This window comes from Epinephelus lanceolatus, chromosome 11 (assembly GCF_041903045.1).
Source record: "Epinephelus lanceolatus isolate andai-2023 chromosome 11, ASM4190304v1, whole genome shotgun sequence".
Taxonomy (NCBI): Eukaryota; Metazoa; Chordata; class Actinopteri; order Perciformes; family Serranidae; genus Epinephelus; species Epinephelus lanceolatus.
Window position 1 is genome coordinate 13,178,293 of NC_135744.1, and position 27,940 is coordinate 13,206,232.

General features: G+C 42.0%; 1 protein-coding gene across 1 annotated transcript; it reads right to left on the reverse strand.

Annotated features, from left to right (window-relative positions):
* Positions 1-995: 995 nt before the first annotated feature.
* On the reverse strand, positions 996-27,930 carry LOC117269000 (E3 ubiquitin-protein ligase CBL-like). Its single transcript, XM_033645815.2, has 15 exons — positions 27,638-27,930; positions 21,460-21,707; positions 18,065-18,211; positions 16,778-16,934; positions 15,527-15,648; positions 15,185-15,322; positions 14,044-14,131; positions 13,648-13,779; positions 10,171-10,377; positions 9,838-9,954; positions 8,825-9,114; positions 5,119-5,286; positions 3,528-3,631; positions 3,031-3,216; positions 996-1,506 (listed from the first exon to the last, which is right to left on the reverse strand). The coding sequence occupies exons 1-15, from the start codon at positions 27,779-27,781 to the stop codon at positions 1,148-1,150; spliced, it is 2,607 nt and encodes an 868-aa protein (XP_033501706.2). The 5' UTR covers positions 27,782-27,930; the 3' UTR covers positions 996-1,147.
* Between the last annotated feature and the right edge of the window lie 10 nt (positions 27,931-27,940).

The following is a 27,940-nucleotide window of genomic DNA, read 5'->3' on the forward strand; positions in this document are numbered from 1 at the left end:
ACATGTGAGGGGAAATCTAACAGCACATGTTAAAGTCCTTTTGCTTATTAGTAAGAAACTATAAGAGAAGCTTTTGAGTAAATAAACCAGCCTTCAGGGTCGGACTGCCCGCGAGGCGATCCTGAATTGACAAAATAAAACTTAGCCATTGTTAGTACTACACACAGCACGACAAGTTATGAGAGTACTTAAACATTAAAACGTGTTATTTCGTTACAGAACCATCATTGAACCGGGAGCTGAGAGGAAAACATGGAGTCATGTTCAACTTGTCAAATACCATCGAAAACGGAGCGAGCCACAGTGACACGTACGACTTGAAGCCCTGCGATACTGCACTGCGACTTAACATTCACATTCATCAGCATGAGCACACACACACACACACACACACACCACTGAGTTAAATCACTAATTTTCCGACCAGACTCGCGTCGCTACATATTCGTACACCACAAATTTGCCAAGAAGCCCGTAAAAAGCACCAAACTGAACGGCTGCCAGCGGTGGGACACTGAGTCAAATTCGACGATCTGCAGGGTCCCTCTGCCGATCACTGCAGCTTCAACACATAGCTTAATGAGAGGAAGTACTCAGACTGAGGGGAAACGCTGCCACAGCACGAGTGGACCTCAGCAGAGTACGACAGGGTCAAAGCGTGGCTACAGAGAGCTCACATTAAAGGCTTCCATTCTCCGTGTATGCTGCGTTCAGGTCATATCGGCCTCTCCTGAGCTGCTCCTCAAACCAAACTCCACTCAAAGTTTTAACAGGAGCAAAAAAAAAAAACAACCTTCAAGTGGCGATTACGAAAAAAAGAATAGAAATTTTGAGGTTTCAATGTCAAACACTTGGCATTGACGTAACAGTACTCCAAGATAATCATATATATCCACACTAACTCCACACAAAACCTGCCGCAGTTGCATCATTATTAGAAATGACTTTGGACACGAGTGTTTCAAACTAGACCCTGCAGATGATTTCATCTCCTGATATGACGTGAACGCAGCACTACTCCTCAGAGTAAAGCCTTTTGGCATGTACTTGTGGCCCTGCAGGAAAGTGCTTGGTAAATGCTTATCCATGATAATGGCACAGAGTGGAGACAGAGACGAAACAGACAGGATGGGTGCGCCCGGAGTGACTATGTGGCGATGTGTGCCGTGGAGGGAATGGAGACAAACTCGCGCAGGATGTTCTTGGCCGTCTCCAGGTTGTTCTGGGCGATCATCAGGGCTTTCTGGATGTCCTGGATGGAGTAGCCTTGGGACATCAGGCATTCAATCTCCCCGTTTAGGGCCAGGCTTCCAGGGCCTACAGGAGGAGCAGGGGGAAGAGGAGGAGGAGGAGGAGGAGGGGAGGAAGAGGCAGAGGAGGGGCCAGGGAGCTCTGGCAGCGGAGCAGAAAATTCACGGTTTAAAGGCCGAGGCCGTCGGTCAGAGTTGGCTCGACGTGGGAGAGGTTTGGGGGGGCGTTCAGGGTCGACACCAGCTGCAAACATACCTGGAACACACAGGTGATTTGGTTTTGGTTGGTAAACTTAGCTGTCAGGGAGGTGAACAGAGACAGTTAAAGCTGTAGATTTCTGGTAACACTTGGCACAATTATCCTGGCCAAAATACTTCAACATATCCTGATAATCATCAATATGTAACAAGTCTTAAAATACTACTTAAAGAGTCTCTTTTAGTCTCTTTGGGTGCTGCTGGATGTGATGTTTACAAATAACAGAGTAATGGAAATTTATCACAATCAACTTATTGTGTTTTTTATTGCAGTCTGTGATGAAATCATACATCGTCCCATCCCTACACCTAAGTATAGATCATGGTAAGATGAATGACAGGATGTTATAACACTGATGGCTGGCTACCAGCATTATCCAAAGACAGAACAACAACCTTTTGAAACATTAAAATGCAACGCTTGTGTTTTTGCCGCTGCAGCCAGACACTTGCATTGGTGGCATTCTGCTTTAAAACAGCAGAGGCCAGATGCATAAAACTGTGTGTACGCACAAAGGCAGTAAAATACCTATGTATTCGTATGGGTAAACCTGATCTGTTTCTTAAATCTCAATCATTGTGATGATGGGCGCTCACAGTTCACCATAAATGCAGGGTTTCTCACACATTCACTTATTTGTGGCGGCCCGCTGTGATGAAAACATCTGCCGCCACAAATATATTTTCTATTTTTGGAGATTCATTAGGAGCTCTATTGGAAAATATATATATGTTTAGTTTTTATGGCACCACACTGTCGGAGGCATAGACGGAGCAGCAGAGCGTCAGGCACGTTCAAAGTGAAACTTAACCATTCATTCTGCTGAGTCTAAAAGTTTGCATTCACTCGCAGCAGCTGCTCCTCTGCTACAATTATACACCCTGCAACAAAGCGCAATTTCACCGACCGTGTCGCATCGGTGAGGTTCTCCAACAGTGCCAGTCCAGCTGTAATTACGCACTGTTGTAGCAATTTGTAGCCTCTGCACCACTAACTCATTAACTCATCACATTTCTGCTAACCATCGTCGCAGTAAAATCTCGATCATTATGATTATTAAACATCAGAAGGATGATCAATGAGTCATTCATAGTGCTCATGTTGAAACTGATTTTTCAAAATGTTTCACAAGATGAAATTAAACAACCAGGGAGATGAAGGTAAATAAAAATAATGCTGAAATGTATCACTCATGAAGTATTTAAAATTAAGTTTATAATGCGCCTTTGAATGACATTTTACAGAATGCCGCGCAGCCTGCAATTTTTTTTATACACAACCTTAAAAAAACATTGTTATCTGTCTTTCAACTTATATTTATTCTCGTCTCATCTCATCATCACCTGCAGCTTTCTCCGCTAAAACCATGTGTGCTCCTGGTCTGAAGAATGTGTGAGGTGTGCATGTTTTCACCGCGCTTTCTCTACTTTTAACTGTCAGTTCATGTGTGGTAAAAAAAGGTACACATTGTTTATGTGTCTGGCCCCAGATCCTCTAGAAATCATTTGCAGAAACACTTACTGGCATCTACGGCACCGTCAATACTGAGAGCGTTGAAGGCCGCTGAAGCACCGCCCATATCTGACAGGGTTCTCCTGGTGGGGGCGGGAGGGACAACCGGCCTGGGACAGTCGTACTCGTAAACATCCTCCTCAGTGGTCTCCTCCTTCTTCTCCTGGGGAATCGCAGCTGGATGTTGAGGGAGGTCTGAAAAACAATGACACAGTTCACACACTGAGGGACCAGAACAGAAGACAATAGAAAAAGATCTGTACGATGTATCGCAATGCAATAAACACCCTCTTATTTAAAATGTTCAGTTCATGGTGAGACTATATCTGCATTTATTTGTTCATACAAAATTGACGTACATAAAACAATCGGCCAAAACATTAACACCAGTGGTGATAGCGCCTCTGGGCGAAGTAATACTGGAATTAGAAAAAGACTACAGTTTACGAACAGAGGAGTGAAATATTCCCCTTTTATTTCCACTCATAATTAGCTATGAATGTTACCCAGGTCGGAGGCCTGTGCCGTCTCAGAGGAACCAGCCTGGGCCTGGATGTTACACATGGACTCGTAGACTTGGGGGTCCTCAGAGTCGCTGTCAGCTGCCTCACTGCCGGGACAAGGAGGGAGAGAAAATAATAATTGAGAGTGTTATTATTAATCATTCTTTCTGTCCAGTCTTTCCACAACATCAAGTCCTCTCTGCAAAAAGTAAAAATAAAGTTCTCAAGTCGTACCTGAAATAAAACTTCTGCAAGCTACAGCCTGCATTTTAAGTCATTAGCTACAACGCAGTCCCTGATTGGCTGCTTACGTTATGAACTACATGATTGGCCCTGACTGGATTTTAATTTATGGAAAGAGTTTGGGGTGGCGCTGATTCCAGAGACTGTTAAGTTCCTGTCATCAGGATGAACTAACCAGACCTTTCAGAATTCTCTGTTCACAACATTTATCTATTTTGGCTACCAGATGACGTCATCTGCTCCAGGCATGCTACACCAACTGCACATACACTGCTACTTGTAGCTACATGCTAACGTCAGGAATCGTGGTTGCCACCGTTGTTAATTTCTCCCTGATTTCGGATCATATCTGCTGGAACATATCTGGTTGTGTTCAGAAGTGATACTCCATTACAGTCTTTCCCCACTGCAATGATGGTGCCGAGACACCAAAATACAGAAGACCCTGAAACAATGACCAATCAAAGCAGACTGGGCTTTTTCAGAAGGGGGGGCTTAACGAGACAGGCGCTAAAACGGAGGGTTTCAGACAGAGGGTGAATGCAGGTGTGCCAGCACAGACCGTATGAGGAAAAGACAGTGTTTTTGTAACATTAAGAATGTAAACATATTCTAGTGAAAACCCAAAATACAAGTCTGAACCTGAAAATGAGCGGAATAGGTCCCAACAAGCTGCTGCCTTCTGGTCACACACTGCGTTTGCATCATCTCTTTTAAACTACTGACTCGAGGAGATGAAACACAGCAAACAAGAGAAAGAGAGGCATCTGTGGGTTTAGGGGGGGACATCCACGGACAAAAAAAATTGAGGCTCCAGAGCCCCCTGGTGGACAAAGACATTACTGCTCATGATACATTACTGCAGCAGTTAGTCCAGTATTACTGTAACACTGTCCAGGTATTAAATATTAAATCTTCTGGTGCACATTTTGATCTCTAATCTCAGACTCCAGGTCGATCTGAACGTCCTCAAATACTAATGAGGGCCTGGACCTCATCTTCATTTGTCTGTCTTTTTTTAAGCATTGGTTGTACGGGTTGGTACAAATGCAGTGGTACCATTGTGATTTCTGTTGCTGTGCTTGTTGTAATCATCCTTCTTGTTGTATCAACACATCTGTTTGAACAATACTGATCGAGTGTATCGACATATATATGATCGAGAGTAAGCTGGAGCTTGCATGTAGTGTCACCTCATGGGCAGAGCAGAAAATACAGCCTGTACTGAACTTTTTTAATATCTACAATCTCTGCACTGAGACACTGAAAAATACTTGATTGGTTTTCAATACCAGGACAATGATTGGCTCCGGGGAGCCCTAACATCACCACTGGCTATCCTGTTTTTTACCTGATGTCATTGTGGTGGTTTGCCTGGGCTGGTGGCGGTGGCACCAAGGAGCCCGTTATGACCCAGGGGGCACCAGAGGCTGGAAGAGAGGTGGGGCTCATGTACTCATTCTCCTCGCAGTCGGACGACGGCTTCTCTGCACTCGATACTGCTGACGCTGGCAGAGATCTGTTCACATACAGACAACACAAAGCATGATGGGATTGTCTTGATTTGGCTTATAAAGAAATTTCCTCTTATTTCTGACTAATTTAAGGATACACAGTTTAAGTGTGTAGGTTCAGTCTTGACCTTTGCTGCGATAGAAATTATAAACTCAATCCGAAAGCCGTATCCCCAGCTTTCTTTAGACAAAGGCTATTCGGAAAATATCTCAGTAAGTGAACCTTGAGTTAAAAATACACAATTTATAGAGGCTAATTTTATGTTGGAAGTTTATTGTATGACTCATTTAATGGTTTGGTTATGACGTGTAGCTGCAGAAAGAGGTTCTATTAAGACAGCTAACTATGAGGAAGAGAGTGGACATGTTTGTCTTGTGCCCCGGTGAAGTTTGTGGCTCTCTTTTTCTGCATCTGGTGGTACAATAATTGTCCTATTTTCAGTTTGTTGTGAGAGGTTGATGATATTAAATAGTCTTCGTCATTATCTGAAGCATGTTTCTTTTGATGAAGCTTGTCTGATCGTGGTGTATTAAATTGGAAATGACTGTATCTAATCTGATGGCTTAAGCTTTGGTGATGATTCTGAAGTCAGAATTTATGAGTGATGAAGAGCGGTAGCTGCCTGAACCTTTTTTTTTGTTTTGTCACAATATTTTACCAAAAATAAATAAATAAATGAAAATAAAAATTCACATTTCAAATTACCAAACTGATAAATGCACTGATGCTTTTTGATTTGAACCTTTGGTACATTTGATCTGTGAATCAATTTTGTGAGGTCCGTTATATATCTCACGTATAGAGGGCTGCGGGATGACCTTTTTTTGTGGAAGTTAACATCGCCCTGGTTCCCTCGACGAAAAGCCAATGGAATTTTTCCATTCGATTTTAGATTATTGCAGAAAAAAATGTTTAAAGTTGTGAATTCTTGTCCCGGTCAAGATTGTTTTCTGTCGCAGGGCAAGCCTAGAAGTTAAAAAAATAATGGCGGATCAAAATATTTCATAAAGTACATTTATTTCAAATAAATCAATCTCTTAAAAATAATGTTTTAACCCAAATACGGAATTACTAGGGTTGGGTACCATTCATAATTGAACCAATACGGTACCGGTACCAGTATCTGGAATTCGGTACCGGTACCAAACGGAACCTTATTTCAGTACTTTTTAACCGTATGGGCCCTAGGCCTTTTTGGGGTATTTTTACTGCCTTTACTTTTAAGCTCATATCACAGTCATTATAAAGGCTACATACACATGCTATATCTTGTTTTTTTCAGGACAATCTGGGCTAACCAGATTTGCCATCATTACATGTCCTTCTATGTGCCTGTATTTTATATTAATTTTTATATCAATGAAAAAACAAATCCGTGTTACTAAATTCTTATATTTTTACATGTATCTCACCATAGCAAGTTGGAAGTTGAGTTCTGCCCTATATGAAGAGGGGAGACTCTCTGGAATCTGGCAATATAAGAACCATGATGGTGGGACATTCTGACACTTCACAGCTGTCCAAAACATGTGGTTTGTGCCAGGCGGACATGATTGACAGTATTTTTTCATTATTGCAAGAAATTCCATTGACTCATTCACAAATCAAAAATGTGTTTTATCTGAAAGAAACATGCAATATTTATATCTAATATAATAGAAAAATAGTCAACCAAGTGCAATGATGTCCTCCAAGATAATATTTGTTTTTCAGTTTCAGTTATATATTGGGGGGGAATTTTGGACATTGGTTGGGGGGCACGTGTCCCCCTCAATGTATATGGTGACTACGGCCCTGTCAGCATGCATAATTAGGCTGCAGTTGTCTGGGTACGCAAAGGTGAAGTGCGCTTGTCTTGTCATACAAAGTTTGATGGTGTGTCAACTGGACAATATGGAGATATTTGCATCTTGAAAGCCGGACTACAAATGTGGATAGACAGGGAGAAACACACGCAAGCCTAAGACGTGGTAAGATACGATATTCCTCACTATATGAAGTGACTGATAACAAGATCTGTATAATGGATTGTAAAGAAATTCGTCAGGTTTTTATTTTGTAGACAATTGATCTGGATTTATAGCATGATGGGACTGAACAATGATGTGTGTTGTCCTGCGCTTTCACGTGATATGCATGGCATTTCTGTGCGAGCCTGCGTTCGCGAGTAATCCATCCAACAGTAATGTGTGTGCAAAGCTGTATGAAAGCTCTGTTATACATCATTTTATTGTAACTTTATCAATTTTTTTCGCTGTGAAAACATTGGATTACCGACAAGTATCGGAAAGCTACAGTTCTGCTGTTTCACGTGATATGCGTGGCTTCTCGCTACGACGCACGGTTGCGGAGAAAATCCACAGAGAAGAACAGGTGTGAATTTGGACGCACTATGCGTCGTTCGAGCCCATAGTCTAAACTTCTCAGTTTCAACATTTTATTGAGAACATTTAGGAACAGTGCTGCACGTTAACTTTTGTCTGCACATTTTTTTTGTCGCCATTGTTACTGAGTCTGAGGTGCGAGTCATGCGCTCTCGCTCCGCCTCCACCTCAGGTACCAAAATTTGGCACCGATTCATTTTAAGTGAATCGGTACTCGGTAGTACCGACGTGAATCGGTACAAGTACAAAAAGTACAGAGTTTCAGTACCCAACCCTAGGAATTACTGTATTGATAAGTTATAGTTTTTTTGGCAGGACATGATTTGTCCCGCTACTAAAAAACAGGTGAAATGCATGCAGTATTATTGCTACTGCTGCATGATTTAACGTTGCCACCACAACAAGGCTGTAAAGCCATGTTCTGCACAGTTATGCATGATGACACTTTGTAGTTTAATTTTGCTTTTTTTAAGACACACAAAAGCTTAAAAAATTCATGAGTGGGGGATTTACCTACGTATTTTGTGTCATAGAAGAAAACGTCAAAGTCTCTTAAGCTTGTGTTCACCACAGACTGTATTTCAGGCATCTAACCAAAAAACTTTTCCAAAAACCTACTGACTTTTAGACAAGGGAACCATCTGCTAACTCATTTCTGGATTTTAGGACTCATTCCTGCATCACGCTATTGATTCTGTACTTTGCACCTGAGCAGGTAATAACATTTGCATTACTGTGTTTATTTTTACATGTTACGATAGAAAAAAGATGTGTGCCATTTATGTGTATGATATGTCCATACTTCATGTCTGCTGTATTCTTGCATCTTGTAAAGGTATTTAAATCCCAACAGGGTCATTTTGCTTGTGATGTGCCGGCAGCATCGCACATCATGCCTTATATTTTAGAAGATCTGACTCACTCAACTTCCTCACATATTTTTCCTACGCCATGTCACTGACTCTGATTAAAAATGGAAACCATCATATTTAGAAGATGACAATGATCTGTCCAGGACAAAGTGGTCACACCATGACTGAGTATGAAAAACTGTGAATATACTTTTGTCCTACGGTTCTTTTACAGCTGTTTGCTCTTCCTTCCTGATGAGACAACAGCTACCTATCCATCACAGCTCACAGCAGCAGAGCGCCGTACCTTGCAGCCAGGCAGTACACAGCATTTGTAGCTGCCTGAGGTTTGCTTCCCTCTGCGCTGGTTCCGTTGCTCTGAGGGGTGGAGGACAAGCCTGACAGGGCCTTGGTTGCCGGACGTGGGACCATGTAGTTGGAAGCCCAGGCGGGCTGGTCGGGGGTGGAGGGCAGGGGTCTCCTCTGGAGTCTAGAGTCCTGGCCGACCAGGGAGGGGCGCTCCGGAGGGGGAGGAGGGGGCAGCTCTCTCAGGGCTGGAGGCAGAGGTAGAGGCTTATCTCGGTGAGTGGCTGCCATCTGTGGTGGAGGTAGGAGAGGATGTAAAGACACACGTACACACACAACCTGATGTTGACTGTGTTAGTACCACTGGCAGTAGATTAGAGGATTGTTGACCATCGATCCCGGTTAAAACTCTGTTCCACTTAAAGGCACTCTCACACACACAAGTCCCTCTACAGCGCCTCTTTAAGGTGAGAATTTCACGCCATTATGCCGCCTTGTCATTCTTTATAAAAGGTACAATCGCTGAGTGGGCGGACAAAGTTGTCTCACCTCTGAGCTGGGAACAGAGATAGTAACAGCACTGATGTATGAACAGGACAGCCAGCAGGACGGGAACATGGGCGACACAGGTGTGACGTTTTGACCATGTGTTATGCGTGCAACCCACCACAGTAGATGTAAAAAGTAGCTGTTAGCAGTTAACAGCTAACTCAAAGAAGAATAGGTCCGGGGCTCCTTACCCTCTTAGAGGACAAGATCAGCCGCCACATAACAGGGATGCTAAATTATTGTTATTGCCATTTTAATGCCATTTTTGCTGTTTAGAAAGTGCTGCCAACCTGTATGTTATATGTCACACTAGAGGCTGACATTGTTGTGCTGTCTAAAATCACACACTGGAGCAGAATGATGCCGCTGTTGTTCGTCTCTGTGTAAAAATCCAAAGGCGGCATAAAGAAGGGATTCAGTCGCGGCTCTATAGCGCCATCTCTGTGTAAAAAGGGCGACACTTACCTTGGCTGTAGCTCCCTGAACCTGAGCGCTGTGGGAGCTGGAGGGTCTCTGCTGCAGGAGGTCCAGTCGGGGGGGCACTGGAGGCAGCTGAGACACTGGAGATGGTGGGCGCTCCACCTGCACACATACACACACAGATACATTTAGAGAGGCTGCATGGCACAAAGCAATGAGAGGTAAATTTCACTGCAAATTAATAAAATAAAGTATCCTTAAATAAAGACTTAAATGATCCCACATAGATTCCTGAGACGAAATCTGACTGTGTATGTGACTGTGTAAGTGTATGTCTGTCAAGTTGACGTGTGTGTGTTGGAGGGTTCCTGACATTACCTTGGAGCAGGCCAGCCTGCTCATGACAAGGTGGTCCTCCAGGCGATCATCCTCCTCCTCGTCATTCCCCGCAGCTTCTGCTCTGCTGGACCCCTGGAAACCAGCAAAGGAGGTCCCGCTGGCCTTCGGGTGGAAGGGGTCCACTACGATGGGCTCCGTGCCTTTAATTTCACAGCGGCAAAATGGGCAGCCTTGACCCTCCGACTCCTGATAGACACACACACACAGGAGGCAGATATGAGCTCAAACACAGATGACACCTGCGAGCATTTCTTTAACATGTGAAGAATGATGGTGAAAACAAGTCGTATCAGTGTAGAACACTTTTCATGTTAAACCTAAACTGTTTTAAATACAAAATCCATGATTCAAAAGCATAAAACAAGGTAAAGATGTAAGGAGGTGAGGGGCACATTGACGACAAAAACATCTGCAGAACGTTTAACATTGAAAAATGGACCTTAAAAACAGCAAAGTAAAATAAAATTGCTCTGCATTAATAAATCTGTTCTGACACTCGAAACAACAGAGTGCTGAGTTTAACCTCTGGTGCACTGTGTCCTTGTTGCCAGTTTCGTTTGTCAATGTTTTTTTCCACGTTTTGTTTCGAATGTGCAACGACTGGAAGATGGGACGGGCCAAAGGCATGACACCGAAATAAATTAAAAATATGAAATAAAATGAATATAAATGTTTGCCATGCACAGTGTCGTGTGGCCAACACTGGTCAGGTGATCTGTTCCTCTAGTATCATAGGTGTAAGGGGCGTGGCCTGGAGAACAAAGAGAAGAGAATTGTTTGGTGTTGGGGAAAAGAAAATGTGTTTGGAAGTCAACGGAGAAGTTATATTGGAGCCTGGCAGCCTTTAACTGAGAGAGAAAAAAGCATTTTGCTCCTTTTAATGGTTTCACTTCATCTTTGTGGAGTGAAGAAAGAATTTCAGCGTGACCTGAGGACCACAACTACTGAGCAGACTGGAAATCAAGCCAAGGCCAGATTACCAAACCACAGGTCTACATCTGAGCGAGCTCTACATGTGAGTTCAATTCTTCTGGAGTCCTTTTTGCAGTAGACTGCTGTAGCTGGTTTGTATTTTTTGAGTTTTGAAAAGAGGACATGTATATTCCACTTTTGTTTTTTTGGTCGGACTAGGGGGCTCTATAAGGAGGACATTTATGAGTTGGACAAACCTTGTGGACATTCAAGTGGACACTACATTTGTTTACTTAATAAATTATGTTAGGATTACAATGAAGTTTGTTCCTTTGATATCACTGGCTGTGAGTGAATTTTCTCATCTGAAAAGATTGTAATAAATGGATCAGTAGTTTACAAATTGAAGTTGTAACTGGGCTTAAAACTTAAAGAAGTATTTCACTACTGGAAAGATGTTCTTTTCATAAAACTGGGCTGTTTGTGCAGAAGAAAGACACACATTTGCAGTTGGTGCTACATGACCAGAGAAAACAGGAAAAGGACTGTGGCATTTGCTTTTGCTCAAGATGTAGAAAACCTACAACTACCAGAATGCACTCTGCCGCACTGGATCAATAAATGCTCCCGCAAGTGGGTGACGTAATGCGAGCTTGGCCGTTTTGATACAGGAAACAATATGGTGGCTGGCTATACTCTTTGGGTTCATCCCTACATCCCTCCTCGACTCCTCTGTCCTCGATCACTTGATCTGGAAACTGATCAATACCTGCCATCTTGAGGGATGTCTGAATTATTTAGATGTGCATGGAGGAGTCGAGGAGAGAGGGGAGGGATCTCTGAGGAGCCATGAGCAAGGATACACGAGAGCAGATTTCATTTAAGTCTTCTGCCGACCGACACGCCTTCTTATTGATTATCAATTGTTTATTGGATGCTGCAGCTGATCAGACTGATCTGATATGTTAAACTAAACTAAAAGACCGGAAACACTTTTCGTGATCTCTTATTTCCCCTATTAACTTTTATTCTGGAGATAATTAAAGTCGGAGAGAGCAGGAGAGTGTGTCTGTCAGCAAGAAATACTTTTGATGTTATTAATTGTCATTTCCATTCAGTCACGTGAGGCTGATCATTCCTGAGCGTCTGGTTTGATGAGTAACTTTGTTTTGCTTCGTTTTTAAAGCCGCACATGGGCTGGCACTCCAGTATACTGCTGAACTTCTCTGCCCCTACTCCAGCTCCCGACCTCTCAGATCCTCCGAACATTGTCTTTTAACTGTTCCGCGATCGAGGTAGTGGGTAAGAGGAAATAGTGACTTTGTGGCAGCTGCTGTGATTTGATTTTGATTTTAACAAAATTTCAATTTTCCCTAAAACATTTATCCTAATCAATCATTTCCAGTGTTTAAGAGACACAATAATCATATCCTGGGTTTTTGAATAAAAAATTCATAATCAGAATATCAATGAATACAGATGCCAATAATGTGTGTGCCGACAAGTCTCAACAGTTGTGAATAAAGCCGACTGTTTCCTGGTCCAGCTATAATCAGCTGCCACCGTCACCAGGAACAGGCAACGCTTCCTGTGACACTTCAGAGGAAAAGATGTCTCTTTTCTCTAAAGACACATTTCCTTGTTTCCTCTCTCCTTGCATCTCATCCTCACATCTTATGCGGGCGGATAAGATGCGAGGAAGAGACACAAGTGAGGAAACGTGGATGTGAGACCATGTATTGGGATGAACCTTTTGTGTCTTTCCTTACAAAAATGTGCAAGTACAATCTGTAGTTTTAACAACAGCCACCAAAAATCTGTCGGATGATGCAAAACAATTTTTGCAGGCAAATGAGCGGGGAGGTCTGGGTGCTGTCAAGATGGAGGGAAGAAACCGACAGTATGATGATACGAGGCTGGTTAAATGTCCCTTTAAGCAAATCACAGGATAATATGCTGAATTTATCATGTGAGCAAACACATGACGAATAATTCCATCAGTACAGCGATTGTCATCATCATCCTGTCACACTAATGCACTGATACACTAATTATGTCCAATCACTGCTCAGTGTGAAGCTACTGTCAAGGAACTCCACACTTCTTTTAGATGGTTCAAATAAGAATGCCGACAAGGGCTGAGTTGTTGAGTTTCGTTGATGGTATCTTAACATTAATAAAAAAAAATCTGAATCAAAAGAGTTTCTGTTGGAGAAGAGAGTTTGATCTGAAGGAATCTGTGCTGTGGAGGAAATGTATATTAAGCTAAATTAATCAAGACATTAAATAAACATGGAGGACGTGAAGTTAACATCTGGCAGAGATCAGATCAGAAAAGTGTTGTGAAACAGTGAAACGTCTTCCTAAAATACAAAGAAAATTTGCAGTAAAAGTGCAAATATTTAGCAAGACTGAATCATAGCTTTATTTGCATAAATGTTTCCAGCAGTAAGCAAAACGATACTCTTCCTCTTTGACTGTCTGGACTCACAGAGCAGCTAGAAAACAACGTAATAAAACTTTATAGTGTGAAGGCAGCCTCACCTGCCAGGCAGTCAGACAGGATGTGCACATCAGGTGTCTGCAGGGCTCGATCTTCACATCCTTGTCGTTCTCTGCACAGATCTTACAAAGCTGGAAAGTGGAGCCCATCTCACAGTACAGCTCATACTGCTCCTGCAGGGAGGGAGGAGGAGAAAGAGGAGACACAGGCTGTTTATACTAAACATCATAGCTGTAACACTTAGTCACATCAATCTCAGCCTAGAAGATTTTATCCATTCATTGTTTATGGTCTACTTTGGCGCGTGACATGGTGGCACTGATTTCCTTACGCATCTCTTGCAGTGTGTCTACTGAACTTGTTTACTATTGACGGCCTTCCCAAGGCACGAGAACGAGATTGACTGGTTTACAGATGAGAAACAAACAAGTCCAAACCTGAGTAACTTTGATGTGGTCCTGTGGAGAGGGTTCACACAGTCCTGTGAGGTCTGGGTTCTGTGCACGACCATCTGGGAACAAATAGCTAGAGAGCCACAACAGATGTAAACACACACAGGTTAGTGTTACAAGAAATGTCTTAACTAGAGTCGTAAAGCAAAAACAATGAGTCAAAAGATTGTGAAACAGCCAACAGATGTTAATTCTTTGTGAGTTTCTCCGCTACAGGAGAAACCTTTCAAATTATACATTTAAAAATATGCCCCCCCTCTAAGCTTTATTTCAAACCATCAACATACATAGTAGACAGCAGATGAAGCATTGAGAAAACGAAATGAAAAGCAGCGCCAAACACAAAAAGAAAACAAAAAAAAAACTAGGGATTCACAATGCTGGATTTTTTTTGTCAATAAATGACATCGCATTTGGCCAATAACTGATATCGATATATCCATGTACGATGAAAATTATGCAACTTTATTCTCCGAATCCTGACTGAATATACCTCTTTATCTGTATGCTTGTACCCCACTTTATGTAGGCCTACTTATGTGATACCCTGGTTTAAGACCATGTGTTTGTGTTTTCAGTGAGTAGTACTGTTATTTCATCGTCTGATTTATATTTATAAAGAACATTTCCAACGTTTCTTTTTGTCATATTTGCCGATGTTATTGTGCATCCCTAAAAAAACAAAAAACAAAAAAAACAAAAAAACAAATTTAACAAACTAAATAAATTTATCACGCCCCCCTTTCACTCTGGCTAGTTGATGTAAAATGCATCACTTCCTGTGCGTCCACACGGAAAAGTTGCTATAGACACCTAACACCAAAACTCCAGAGAGCTTTCCCTGGCAGCAACTCGTTTTGCAAGGGCGCGAATGTAGTGGAGGTTTATTTATACGCTGAAGTCCCGCACTGTAGCTCTAATAAATCAAGTTACTGCTACTCCCATTATTGACACATTAAAAGACAATACTATAACTTCAATACACTGACTAAACATTCTAGCTGTTTTGGAGTCATTATGTCTTCGTCTTTAATCTTTTTTTACCCATCCTTAGAGGCATGTATGAGCTATAACAAGCCTAAAATGTATGTATGGTGCATTGACACTGTGTTGTAATGGCACTCACAATCCCTCTCTGTATCCGTCAATGAGGGCTTGGAAGAGTGGCTTGTTATGGGGGATGGTCTGCAGGATGTTCCCATCAGCTGTCACATAGCCAATTGCCCACTGGCCCAGCCGAGTGCAGCTCAGTCTGAAGATGTAGCTGAGAGGGAGACGACAATCTCAACCAACAGTTTATACTGGCAGTGTTTAATTGGAACAATGTGTTTATCTTGAGTAATCTCCTATCCCTCTTAGATTCATCCACAACTGTAATATCATGACGAAGCAACAGCTCAACTGACAATTATTTCCTTACTTCAATGTATTTCTGGTCCACATCGGATTATGATGTAGAAATATTTACCTGCCAGGTTTGTGGATGAACCTGTGCAGCCGCGCCTTGACCTCGTCGTACGTTAGGAAGGCCATGTACCCAGGGTGTGTGACTGCCAGACTGTTCCAGTTCCTTAAAAGGGACGACCATGGCTGCAAAACAAGATGGAGTTCATGATGCAGATATCGACTGCTTTGAGGCTTCGTTCAACTTCAATGCCCAAATCAGATTTGCATGATCCAGACAGGAATCAGACTGTGACAGTTTGCAGTGTCTACCAGCAACTACAGGGAGGAAGATGGCTAACGACAACAACATATACGTACACAAAGGTTTCAAAGAGACAAAAACCAACATAACTGAAAGTGCCAAAGTTCTTCCACTCTACAAAACAAAAGGTTTGATTCTATGTGCCGATTTTGACTGGAAGCCTCTAAATTTCATTGCCTTTCACTAAAATGTGATTCAGAGTAGGGATGGGCAATTTAGGTAACATCTATAATCAAGTACTTGCAAAGAAAAAAAAAACAAAAAACGTGAGTAGCAAAGACTGTGTAAAATAATGGACGTAGCTTCCGTGACTTCGCCTCGAGTTCGGCATTCTGACCGTCACCATCTTGGTTTTTTGGAGCTAGAAGTGATTTTTTGGACGTGTGGGTGGAGCTGTGGAGGAGCGAGGGGTGGATCTGACTTACAGACTGTAGCAACGCCTCACAGACAGCCTCAAGCGGCCCCGCCCTTAAATATGCATAACTTTGGGCCTGGTGCCAGGTACACACTACATGACATTAGCTCGGTTATAGCCCATCGTAGTGTTGTATAGTGTCAGCTCAGATCCTGAACGACAACAAGTGTCATAGGCAATAATCCATTGTTTTACTGTGTGTAGTGTGTCATAACAGACGACAACCGACGCCATATCCCAACAGAAAGTCTAGCATGTTTTTCTTTTTGTCTTTCCACGACTTCTCCCGCCACAGCCATCACTTTGACCAATAGAAACACAGAGTGATCTACTGCCATAGACAACCGTATATCAACAAACACCAGTGTAATTGACATTTCCTCTGGGGACGAGCACACAGAGTAAAAAAAAGGAGAAATGAAGGCGTGAAACAGCAGAGACACTTTATCAACCTGCTGAGTACTGCCATTAGCATCAGGCTAGCAAAGAATGTTATTTCTTCATAGTGGGGGATTTAAAGGAACAAAATTCACAGATAATGTCTTGGCATAGGCTATGGCGTAGGGTCTGCCACACGAGTATAAATCCCGCTTTACCTGGAAGAGCCTGGTGAAGATGTCAAACTCAAAGACAGAGATGTAGTCGTTGCAGGTGAGGTCGATGGTGGACTTGAGAGCCATGGCCTCCAGGCCCGAGCTGATGGGGTGAAACTCGTGGAGAGCTTGACGAAATGTCCTCCAGGGCACGATGGTCCTGCAACACATGGGAAGGAGGAGGGGGGGGGGCAGAAAGTTACAGGTTTTGAAGGAACTTATATATTCATAAGTTTGAATATCACAGTCTCAAAACCTAAAGCTCAGACAGTAACTTACTAAACACAGGACACCTACAGCTTATGACAAGTTAGAGTTTAGACTTTTGTAAAGCCACTCTGAATTAAATTTAAGAACAATTATACAATAACCCCCACTGAAGGGAAACATGAACTCACACGTAGGGTTAGGGAGAATTTTGCCAAAATGTTTATTGTAACATAAAACATGACTTTCTCATCTTGTGGTGGAGATAAGGGCACAACAGAACGGGTAAACATGTTGCATTTGTTGGCGAGTTTTCTGGGTGGCATTGTGTTTCTGCACCCTGCGTGTGAGATTCCACTGCCTTGATTCCCATCATGCTGAGTTTAAAATATGTTTGGCATTAAATCACACAGCCTCAAATGCTTTGCCTTGTACCGGTGTCAGCCACGCCACCAAGTCTTGGTTAAAAGGCCCATTTTAGTTGAATTTATATTTCTCCATGTTGTGACAGTGGATCCTCTGCTCTGAGCATCCTGGCCAGAAAATAAATGTTAGCGTTGTTGGTTCTACTATCCTAATCTTCGTGACATTAATATGAGAGACGTTTGGTAAATTGTTTTAGAAATATAAAAGTTACCAATTGTTTAAAGACTTTACAATGCTCCATCAGAAAAAAAAACCCGATTTGTAAAATCCTACTTCAAGATAAAGACTGACTTAAAACATTTTAATACCAATTTAAGCTTTATTTTAAGATAAAGATTGATTTAAGACATTTTAATACCAATTAACAACAGTCGACTTTTGTAGCCGCTAGTTCTCTGAAGTTGGTGTGTCTGGGCCTTTAAGACTTTTTAAGGATCTGCAGAAACCCTGCAAACAGAATCTGTGTGAATAAAAGGCTGTAACAGAGTCAAATTTAACTTACAAAAATAGAATTGAATGTAAAAACGTGTGAAACAAGCTCTAATCATGAAACTAAACACCTGAATTAAAGCTGCAGAACAACATTTAAAATCACAAACCAAAAGAAACATAAACTTTTAACATACCAATCTACAGTAACCTAAAGTAGAAACTCACTTGTCCCCAAATGACCTCCTCCAAAATTCGGCAGCATCAGCTTTGGTGATCCTGAAGTTGTCGCCCTGAAATAAGCCGTTGGGGAAGATGGCTTTCAGCTCGGCCAGCATGTGACTGAAGATCAGAGACAGCTTGGTGAGGTTCCGCCTGAGTGGGAGAGGAGGAAACAAACACAAGTGATCAGACTGAGCTCCAGCGTTTGTCCAAATTCATATCACTGGTCTGAGATTATTAACAAACATAATGAATGTGCTTATCTAGAACTACACAAGGCAAATCACACCTGTATTTACTTAACATATCTTTAATATTATTCACACTTCCCGAGTTCCTCTGAGAGCTTTTCAGTCAACTTCCACATATTACGGCAAAAAGAGACGCAAGACAAACTTTAAAACGTTCGGCTTTACTTCTACTTCTTCTTCTACTTATTCTAATATGGGAGTCAAAGTAGGGATGGGAAAAATAAGATAAGATTTTATTGACATCAATGCTGTTATCGCTTGTGCTCATCAGTCCCATTTTTTCATTGGTTACATAACTGATTCCCAATTTGGTTTATTTGGTCCCCTTTCCAACAAGATAGCATGACATGGTTGGTGCTAATGGATAGCTTAGGTCTTAAGTTTAATTTCATACCCGTGTCTTCACTGTGGCTTTAAAACTGAGCCTAATAGAGCAGGTTTTATTTGCTAAAAATTAATCTCTCCATAAGCTCTGCCTGTCACACCTGCTGTTTGTTCACATTTTCTTTTTCCAGACATCTGGCTGTTGCCTCTCTTCTCCTTTCATTGTCTTGTTCTCTCTGTACTTTGACTTTTCTTAAAGGAGCCCCTGATTTTTGGTGAGGCATTCTGACTTAGCTCATCCGGCTCCGCTTCACATTTACATTAACGACACTGAGTTCTGTGCATCACACACATGACCCATGTCAGATGGACCACACCATTTCACAGTACCTGCAGGGGGTGGGAGTATCAGATGGCATGTTGAAATGTGTTTTAATTATAAAATGACATTTATTTATCATGCAAATACATTTAACTTGTATTGTCAGTGATTTTAGTCAGTAAGTAAATTGTTGTACCTGATTCCTTTACATGGCCCCCCCTTGGCCTTGGGCCAGGGTCATCTGTACCCTTTGACCCCTCTGATGGCAGGCCTACTGCTCAGTTGGGAAGCATTTGGACATTTGTGTAGCGTGTCAAATACATGGCATACCTGGAATTTTAGCTGTTGGTTTAAAAGATGTTTTAGCATGTTGCTGGTGTTTCCATCCTCACTTTAAATTCTCGTCTTACAGACTTTACAACCAGAGCTGTAGCAACAAATTTTGGGTCCTAAGCATGAGCATTCTCTCTGGGTCCCCCATCCTTTCTGTCTGAATCCATAGCCCTTTTTACACTGACTCCTCAAGATGGGAATTTCACACAATTATGCCGCCCCACCGTTGTGTATAAAAGGTACAACCGTGGAATGGGGGGACAGAGTTGTCTCGCCTTTAAGTCGGCATTAGAGGAAGAAATGATGCCTGTATAAACAGGACAGCCAGCGGGACGGGATCATGGGTAGCCCTGGTGTGACGGTTTGATGTGTGCAAGTAGCTGATAGCAGTTAGCAGCTAACTCAAAAAAAAAAAAAAAATAACAGTGGTTGAAAATGTCGGCAAATTGGAAAAACAATGAGGTCCGGGGAGCTCCTCACCTTCCGGGCAGAGGAGGAGATCAGCCACCATATAACAGAGACAGTAAATGATTGTTACTGCCATTCTTATTGTTTATAAAGCTCTGTAGTCGCATGTTATATATCACACTAAAAGGCCGCCACTGTTGTTACATGTCACGCCTCTTTTGATTCCACAAAGCCGGGATGCAGTGTATAATCACACACTGGAGCAGAATGATGCCATAGTCGTTTAGTTGCAAAGGTGGCATAAAGAACGGTCTTCATAGTCCCACTTCCCCCACTATGACACCCCTGATTACAAGCAGCACTGCTGTCATCTTTCTTCATGAAATGAAGCCACATTTGAACCTTTTCTTTCTATCCGCCATGACTCCTTCTTGGTCTAAGTTTCCAGCAGCGTAAACGTATGAGTTTGACATTGTACTTTTGCAACGCGCAAATGAAAAACATCAATAAAATGAACTGATAAACTAGGAGGCATATGTCTATTAGATTGAACAACTTCAAACTGGTTCTCGATTTCCATCCCTATCAAAGGGTGTAACTTTAAAATGTAGCCTTCTCTACAAGCTAAATCAAACTTCCTCTTTTCAGTGTTTTAATATCTATAGATTTTTTTGATTCATGACAGAATTTTCAGCTAAAAAGGAGCCCACTATTTTCTAATTTGAAAATAAATTCACAAGGATGGAGTGGTGTGAGCGATTGCACCTGCTGATGGGGGCGGAGAGTGAGTAATTGAAGACGCCAACAGGTCATTTACCTAGAATGAACTCAGTAAATCGCCTGAGACTGATACATTTGCAGAGGTTCACAATAGTTGTTGATGCAGAGCATCTGTGAGGAAATGCTTGATAAAAATCAGAGTGCGTCAGAGGAAGGATGTACTTTCCCTTAGCAATGACTTTCTGAGAAACAGAGGAAGTGGATGTGATTGCGACAGTCTAATCATGCCACCATCATACATCTGATTTAACTTTTGTTCACGTGGCTGGTGTATTTCTACGAAAATGTCATAGGTTAGATTTCATCACAGTGTTACAACAGTGTAAAAATGGAGTGTGGAAAGTTTCGACTTCACATGAACATGTCATGTTTCTTTTTTTAAGAAATCATAAAAATAGAGGAAAGCAGTGTCATTCAGTGGTTGTCGGACCTGTTTAAAGCACATACAAGCACTGTATTTAGGGCAAAAGGTCCTTGCCAACCTAGTGGTAAATGCACAGATTATAGCTGTTGTTCAAATGAGGCCACTGCAACGTAAATGACTTTGATATGTTTCTTAATTTTAAAAATAAAAAAGTAACAGAGATTCACTGAATTACTTTACTTAAAATTTTGTTGTTAGCTTGGAAAACGTTAGCGTCTTCCTTGTATATACAAAAGACTGAATATATACAAAGGCATGAACACTTAGATGAGACAACCTATTCCAAATCAACCAATACTGAGCACAAGTAATCCATAAAGAATTAACTTTGACACTTGTAACACAGATGTGGCTTCAGTCAGCTGCAGTACTGCTAATCAGGCAGTTTTATACAATCATGATCTTCAGGGCTCATTTCATAAAAACAGAGCCAACTCAAACAACGCTAAGTCTGATCTCTGTAACATCTGTTAAACACTTTCCCTGCATCATTACTCCTTTCCCCTGCCTGCTTCTCCCCACTGGGAATGACTGACATTTCATCAGGATATAGGTCTACCTGGGCTGGGAGTTCTCCTCGTACATCCTCTCCTTGGCCTCTTTAAAAAGGCTCATGGTCTGCTTCGTCTTGTTGGTCAAGTTCTCCATGACCACGCGAAAATACTCATTCTCCCCGAGGATCTCCATTTTGCCCTCATATCGGGACAAAATGGTGCGTAGGTGCTGGTAGGTGTCCGGCAGCAGGTCCAGGATGTAGGGTGGGCTGTTCTTCAACGCCACCTTGGGGTTCTGGCACAAACGCACCACCTAGATAGGAAGCACAAAGACTGTATTAAAGGAGGGGTTCGTGATTTTTAAAGGCTGTCTTGACAGAAACAGTCCGGCGTACTGAACGCTGAAATTGCTTGCTAGAATCATTCCTGCTGTCCATACTGGCAATTACAAGATCCTCCACATCAACAACTTAAGGCTTGGGTATACTTTTTGCATTTAAAATGTGACAGGTGCACGCGTGCAAGCTGTTCCATTCGTAGTAGAATTGAGAGTGGGCATCAGCCACCAGCAGTTAACAGCAGGGCTGGGATGTGCGCTTACCGTCCTCCTACTGTCAACACTGGTTGAAACTGACACTAAAGCCCCTTTAACACTGCCTCTTCAAGGTGGGAATTTCACACTATTATGCCGCCTCTCCGTTCCGTATAAAATGTACAATTGTGGAATAGGGGGACAGAGCTGTCTCGCCTTTACGCCGGCATTGGAGGTAGTAAAAGCGTCAAAACAATGTCTGTTTAAACAGGACAGCCAGCAGGACACGACCATGGGCAGCGTGAGTTTGACATTTAGACGACATGTTATGTATGCAACCCACCATCCGGAGATTTAAAAAGTAGCTAGTAGTAGATAAGCCGCCGCCACCCCAAATGTTCGCTTGGACTCAACAATGAACTTGTTGGATTTCAGCGGTAAAAGGTCAAGGTCAATGTGACCATGCATCTGTTTTACTCAAATGTACACAATATCTCAAGAACTCCTTAAGGGATTTTCTTTAAATTTGACACAAACATCCACTTGAACTGAGGAATGAACTGACTGGAATTTTGTGGTTGAAGGTCAAGGTTACTGTGACCTCACAAGATATGTTTTTGGCCATAACTCAAGAATTAATTTGCTAATTATGACGAAACTTCACACAAATGTCTAACAGGATAAAATAACGAAGTGATGACATTTCCAAAAGGTCAAAGGTCAACTTCACTGTGACATCATAATATTCTGCATAAAACATTTTTCTGTCCGTTACTCAATGCATGCAACCACGAAGCATTAATTCTAGTTTGGTTTTAGAGACCCAATGTGTAGGGCTTAGTTGCATCTAGCAGTGAGGTTGCAGAACTGAAACTTTTTTTCCGAGTGCAAAGCATGTAGAAGAATTATGGTGACAGACACGAAAACGCAAGTGGCCCAATCTAGAGCCAGTGTTTGATTTGTCTGTTCCGGGCTACTGTAGAATATCATGGCACACCTGGTGTGACAGGACCCACTGCGTGTGTAGATATAAGCAGCTCATTCTAAGGTGACGAAAATGCAACAAATCTTATTTTCAGATGATTATAAACTATCCAAACTGTAAATGGATGCTCCTGAATCCTCCACAGGGGACCTTTAACTTATTGTATACAGTTTGTTTTTTAAAAGCTATGTGCCATACATGGCAAAAAAATTGTGAGAGCTTTGCTTTACAACATGACAGTTAATAACAAATGTCTTGTTTACTTCAGGGCTGAGGGAACAGAGTTGGGAGATGTGGTTAAAGATGATGCAACTGCAGACTGCTCCACTGTCGTGCAGTCCGTCAGACAAAACTCCTCACAAAAAAACTCCAGTAACTAATTTTCTTATTTTGTCATTAAAACATATTATCATTATAAAATTCCACTGCAAAGAAACAACACTACTGTATTACTGTATTATTACCCAGCCAGTCCTAAGTGGAAGCATATGACCTGCGTTGAAAAGAAGTTTTAAACCCTCTGACTGCAAAAGGGATCAGTCAGTTCCATGTGACACGAAGACATCGTACTATAGATGTAAATGAGGCAGCACAGCCACCTCTTTGCACAGCACACTGCACAACAGGCATGCAAATAGTGTACTGTACTCTGTCTTATCTGATAGCTGCCTCTCTTCTTACTCCAGCCCTCCTGAATTAATCTCTTGTGAACTCTTGTCTCCTCATCCCTCTCTCCTGTCTGCCTTAGTTAAGATTGTGGAAAAGATAAACAGGAGTGACATTCGGCCATGAATATACAAAACTAAGCCTTTTGTCCACACACACACAAATGCACCTTTTTCAGTCTAACACCAAACATTAGCTAGGTGTAGTCCCACAGACACCCATTGGCCCTTGAGGTGTTTCCACAAAGTCATTTAAAAGATTACCGTCCCTGACCTAATTCACTAAAATTATCCCAATTAGATAATGCATCAGGGACACTGTTGTACTCCAATTTTGAGGGTTCAATTCTCCCAGACAGACGAAGCAGACAGCTCCAAAACTAAAAGCTTAAGTTACTGCCAAAATACCTCTCTGAGACTAAATCTAGTGAAATGTCTATTAAATGAGAGAACATCTGTTTCACAATAGGTAACTTGGGCTTGGCAATATATAGATGTTATACCTATGTTGTGATATGAGAATAGATATTGTCTAATCGTGCTTTCACAACTCACCTTAAAACGAACTCAGATCCATTTGCAAGGTTCGTACGGTTCATTTGGGCTGGTTTGATAGCTGCCTCTCAAACCCTGGTGCGGACCAAACAACCGAACCGAGACCTCTCAAAAAGGTGGGTCTCGGTTCACTTCCAAATGGACTCTGGTGCAGTTTGTGGTTTGAAAGAAAATGAACCACAGAGTTTTATGATAGCAGATATGTGATTTTAGCAGGATTTCAACAGCTACACTGATAATAAATCCATCTGCTTATCGTGACGTCTGTCCGCGATCTATTCATTGATCCTGATAAAGGCCACGTATATCCCATAATCCAGTGCTTCTCAAATGGTGTGCCATGATGCAAGTCCAGGTGCGCCGCAGGATTTTGTGATAACCACACATTATTATTGCAAAATTCATCTGGGCCTATACAAAAGGTTATGAATGAACTTTTAATTGTGTGTATCAGTATTTTGTACACACCCATTTCCTAATAAAGAGGCAAACTCCACCTGAAAAATTAATTTAGTTTTTTTTTAAAAAAAAAAAAACTTTGCGGGGAACCTATTTGTAACTGTTTACGCTTAGGCATCATAACTGTGTGACACATCACATTATCTAACATTATTTTTTCCGTTTGAATGGATGTGTTCTTGGTGCTGTGATGTAACTTTAATAAGTTTTGAAAAGAAAATGAATTCTTAAATAATTTCATTAATCTTTCATAGGTAACGGTTGGTTGTCAATTGTTAGTTGATATTAGTAAACAAAAACAAACATTTATGTCGTGATAAAAGTGATAAAACACATTACAGAGACTGCTGTGGACACATATAAATGCAGGTGTGCCTTGAGATTTTGGCTCGCCCTTTGGTGCCACTGCCATAATCTATTTATGATAATCAGGGCTCGACAGTGCGAGCGTTTCAATCGCATTTGCGACTAAAAATAGGTGTGTGCGAACTGTAAAAAATATTTAGGGGCACATGTGCGCATAAAAAAATCAGCCTAAGCAGCCTATATTTTTGTCAATAAAAAAATATGATAATCTAACCGCAAATGTTGGAGGAACTCCAGCCGCCTTCACTCTTCCCATGTGACACGGTTATGGGCGGTTTTCCAAGCCACTGTCGGCACAATGAATATCGTGCGCGACGCCAAGGGTAGCAGTGCCGGTTTGTCAGGCGTTGCTGTCCTCTCCATAGACAAACAATGGGACAGCCAGCGCAAAGCGGTTTTACAGCTGATCATGTGTAGAGGCCTTTAGGGACCGTTCGCCACGGTACCGCTGCTGGGCAGGGTGGAAATAAAGCCCTTTTTACACAGAGCGCGCAAAGCGCAGACCTCCGCCGACGAACCCATTCATTGTGTATGTGCTACCGTGGTGCAAGAGCGCACCGCTCTGCCACCGAGCTTGCACTCGAATTTTTTTTTAATTTCACCGCAACGCGCTGTGACGACACCTCAGCGCCGCGCGTCCAATAGCAGAGCAGAGCCTGAAGTACACCCGAAAGCGGTCACCATGGAGCCTGTACTCCCCCAAATCCTGTCCTCTGCACCCTACCCCTCGGTGGGCGCTGCGAAAGCTCTGTGTGAAAGAGGCTTAAGTCCTGCAGAGTTTCAGAGGACCTGGAGAATGTTTTAGGATAGTAATAACATTATATAAGATAATCATATTACAAAGATAATATATATAAGATAATAACATTAAAGACAAAATTAAATTGCAATACTTTTTCAAAACTTGATGATTTTACCTTTCTGTACATTTTGTATACACATTCATTAAATAATTTTGCTTGTAAATGTCTATTTGCATCACGTTTATTACGGAAAACACATTATTTGATCAATTTACATCGTGCCCCTAAAGTTCTTTGTGCACTCCTTATTTTTTCAACTTAGGAGCACATGTGCTCCTTGGGAAAAAAAGTTAGCGTCAAGCCCTGATAATGCATACATGTAACCACGGTAACACATATGAACATCAGAGGTGCAGACTTCGACTCGAGTCAGATTTGAGTCAATTTATTTTTTACTTTAGACTCAACATGTTCAAATCAAAATAGACTTGCAACTCGACTCGGACTTTCAGGGTGTTTTCACACTTGGTCCTTTTCAGCCCTCTAAGCAGACTTAGAGCGGTGACTCAGCATTTTTTGTGCAAATGTGAACACTCCAAGACAACCGAACTCAGACCACCTGGCTTCAAGTCTGCGGTACAGTTAACTTAACCTGTGCCTTGTGAACACAAAGCACTCCGGGTCCACTTTACCTTTTGCTTTTATATTGTAGCCCTCCAGTTTTGCCGTAGACAGATCACACGCTATTTCAGTGGGACGCATAATAACACAACAGAACCATGGCCCCAGGTAACGACAGGACGACCAGTGGACGAGGAGCACTTTGGTCTGACGATGAAACAACTGCATTCCCCCAGATATGGAACGAGGAAATCATCATCAACTGTCCACAACGCACAGAAACGCCAAGGTTTTCCTCCAATTTAAATTCATAACCACACTGCAGAGCCACATCAAAGTAAAAACAAAGCTACATCGATATATATTATATATAGTGGGAACAGAAAGCGGACTGAGGCCCCATCAGAGCTGAAGTTGGCCAGAGAGAGAACTGAGTCCTTTTTCAAATGAACTGACAATGTGACCGCAAGAAGAACTGAGTCCCTTTTCTGTCGGTCCACTTTTTGTTCCCCTTTAAGAGGTCTGAGTTCGGTTCATTTAAAAAGGACCAAGTGTGAAAACATTCTAACATCAGCAACTCCAGACGTCACTTGAATTTGAGCCTTTTGACTTGAAAATATCTGAAGCCCAACAATTAAAACCTACAGCCCCTTGCTGCATGTCACCCCCTCTCCTTCCCCCCGTCACGCTAATGACTGTCCCGTTGATAAAGGAAAAAAATCCCTAAAAATCCCTTTAAAAAAAAACAAGAGTATGCATGCGTAATATAATGCTAATTCCACTACAGAAGAGAGCTGATGATCACTACGACTTTGTGAGGGGAAAAAATGGATACATCAGTATGGGTTATCAGCCAAATAAGTTGTTATAAATCAGCATAACGGATATCGCCAAAACATTCTACATCATACATTCCTAGTTAGATCCAACAATAATTTCTGTTTCTAAAATTAGCAGTAAAATAAATACAAAATACAGCCATTTTAAAAAAATTATTTGACTTACTTCCTTCTTTCTGCACCACTCCCTCCCCTCTCATAAATAACGAACAGTCCCTTACAGCCTCTTTTATATTTGTAGAAGGTGTTTTATATTTACATATTACACATTTACACACAGATGATGTTGAGACAAATCTATCTCCATCTCAGGTGTAAGAAAACAACATGTTTTGTCCATACTGATGATGAAAAAGAGGGAAGTAAGGCTGCATGTAAAACTCCTGATAACTGACAAAAGTCAAGTGACTCATTTTCAGTTCCATGTTTTGTGTTTTTAACGGTTTCTTTAACTCTGATATAGACACACAGTCAGTACCTTATCCATGAGTTTCCAGCATTTCTCCACCATTTTCTTATCGACCACGGCAGGTTGGTGAGGCTGGAGAGGCTGTTGGTGGGGCTGAAAGGCGTCCTTCATCAAGCCGATGAGACCGGCGCCCCTCCTCGGATTTCCGGCCATTAAGTCGGTCGGCGACCGGGGATTAGCCCCGGGGCTGGTGACTGACAACCAGGGATTATTCTTGACACGTTTTCCAACAAGCCAGTCGCTGTGTTTGCGCCCTGTCTGTCCTCAGCACTTGTGATGACTTGTCATGCAGAGGCTGTTGAAGAGCAGAAC

Coding starts and splice junctions, on each gene's coding strand:
- LOC117269000 (XM_033645815.2), bottom strand. CDS start 27,781: ATGGCCGGAAATCCGAGGAGGGGCGCCGGTCTCATCGGCTTGATGAAG. Junction 15,323..15,526: donor TTCATCCACAAACCTGGCAG/GTAAATATTTCT, acceptor TCTCCCTCTCAG/CTACATCTTCAGACTGAGCT. Junction 1,507..3,030: donor TGACGGTGCCGTAGATGCCA/GTAAGTGTTTCT, acceptor TGTGTGTTCCAG/GTATGTTTGCAGCTGGTGTC.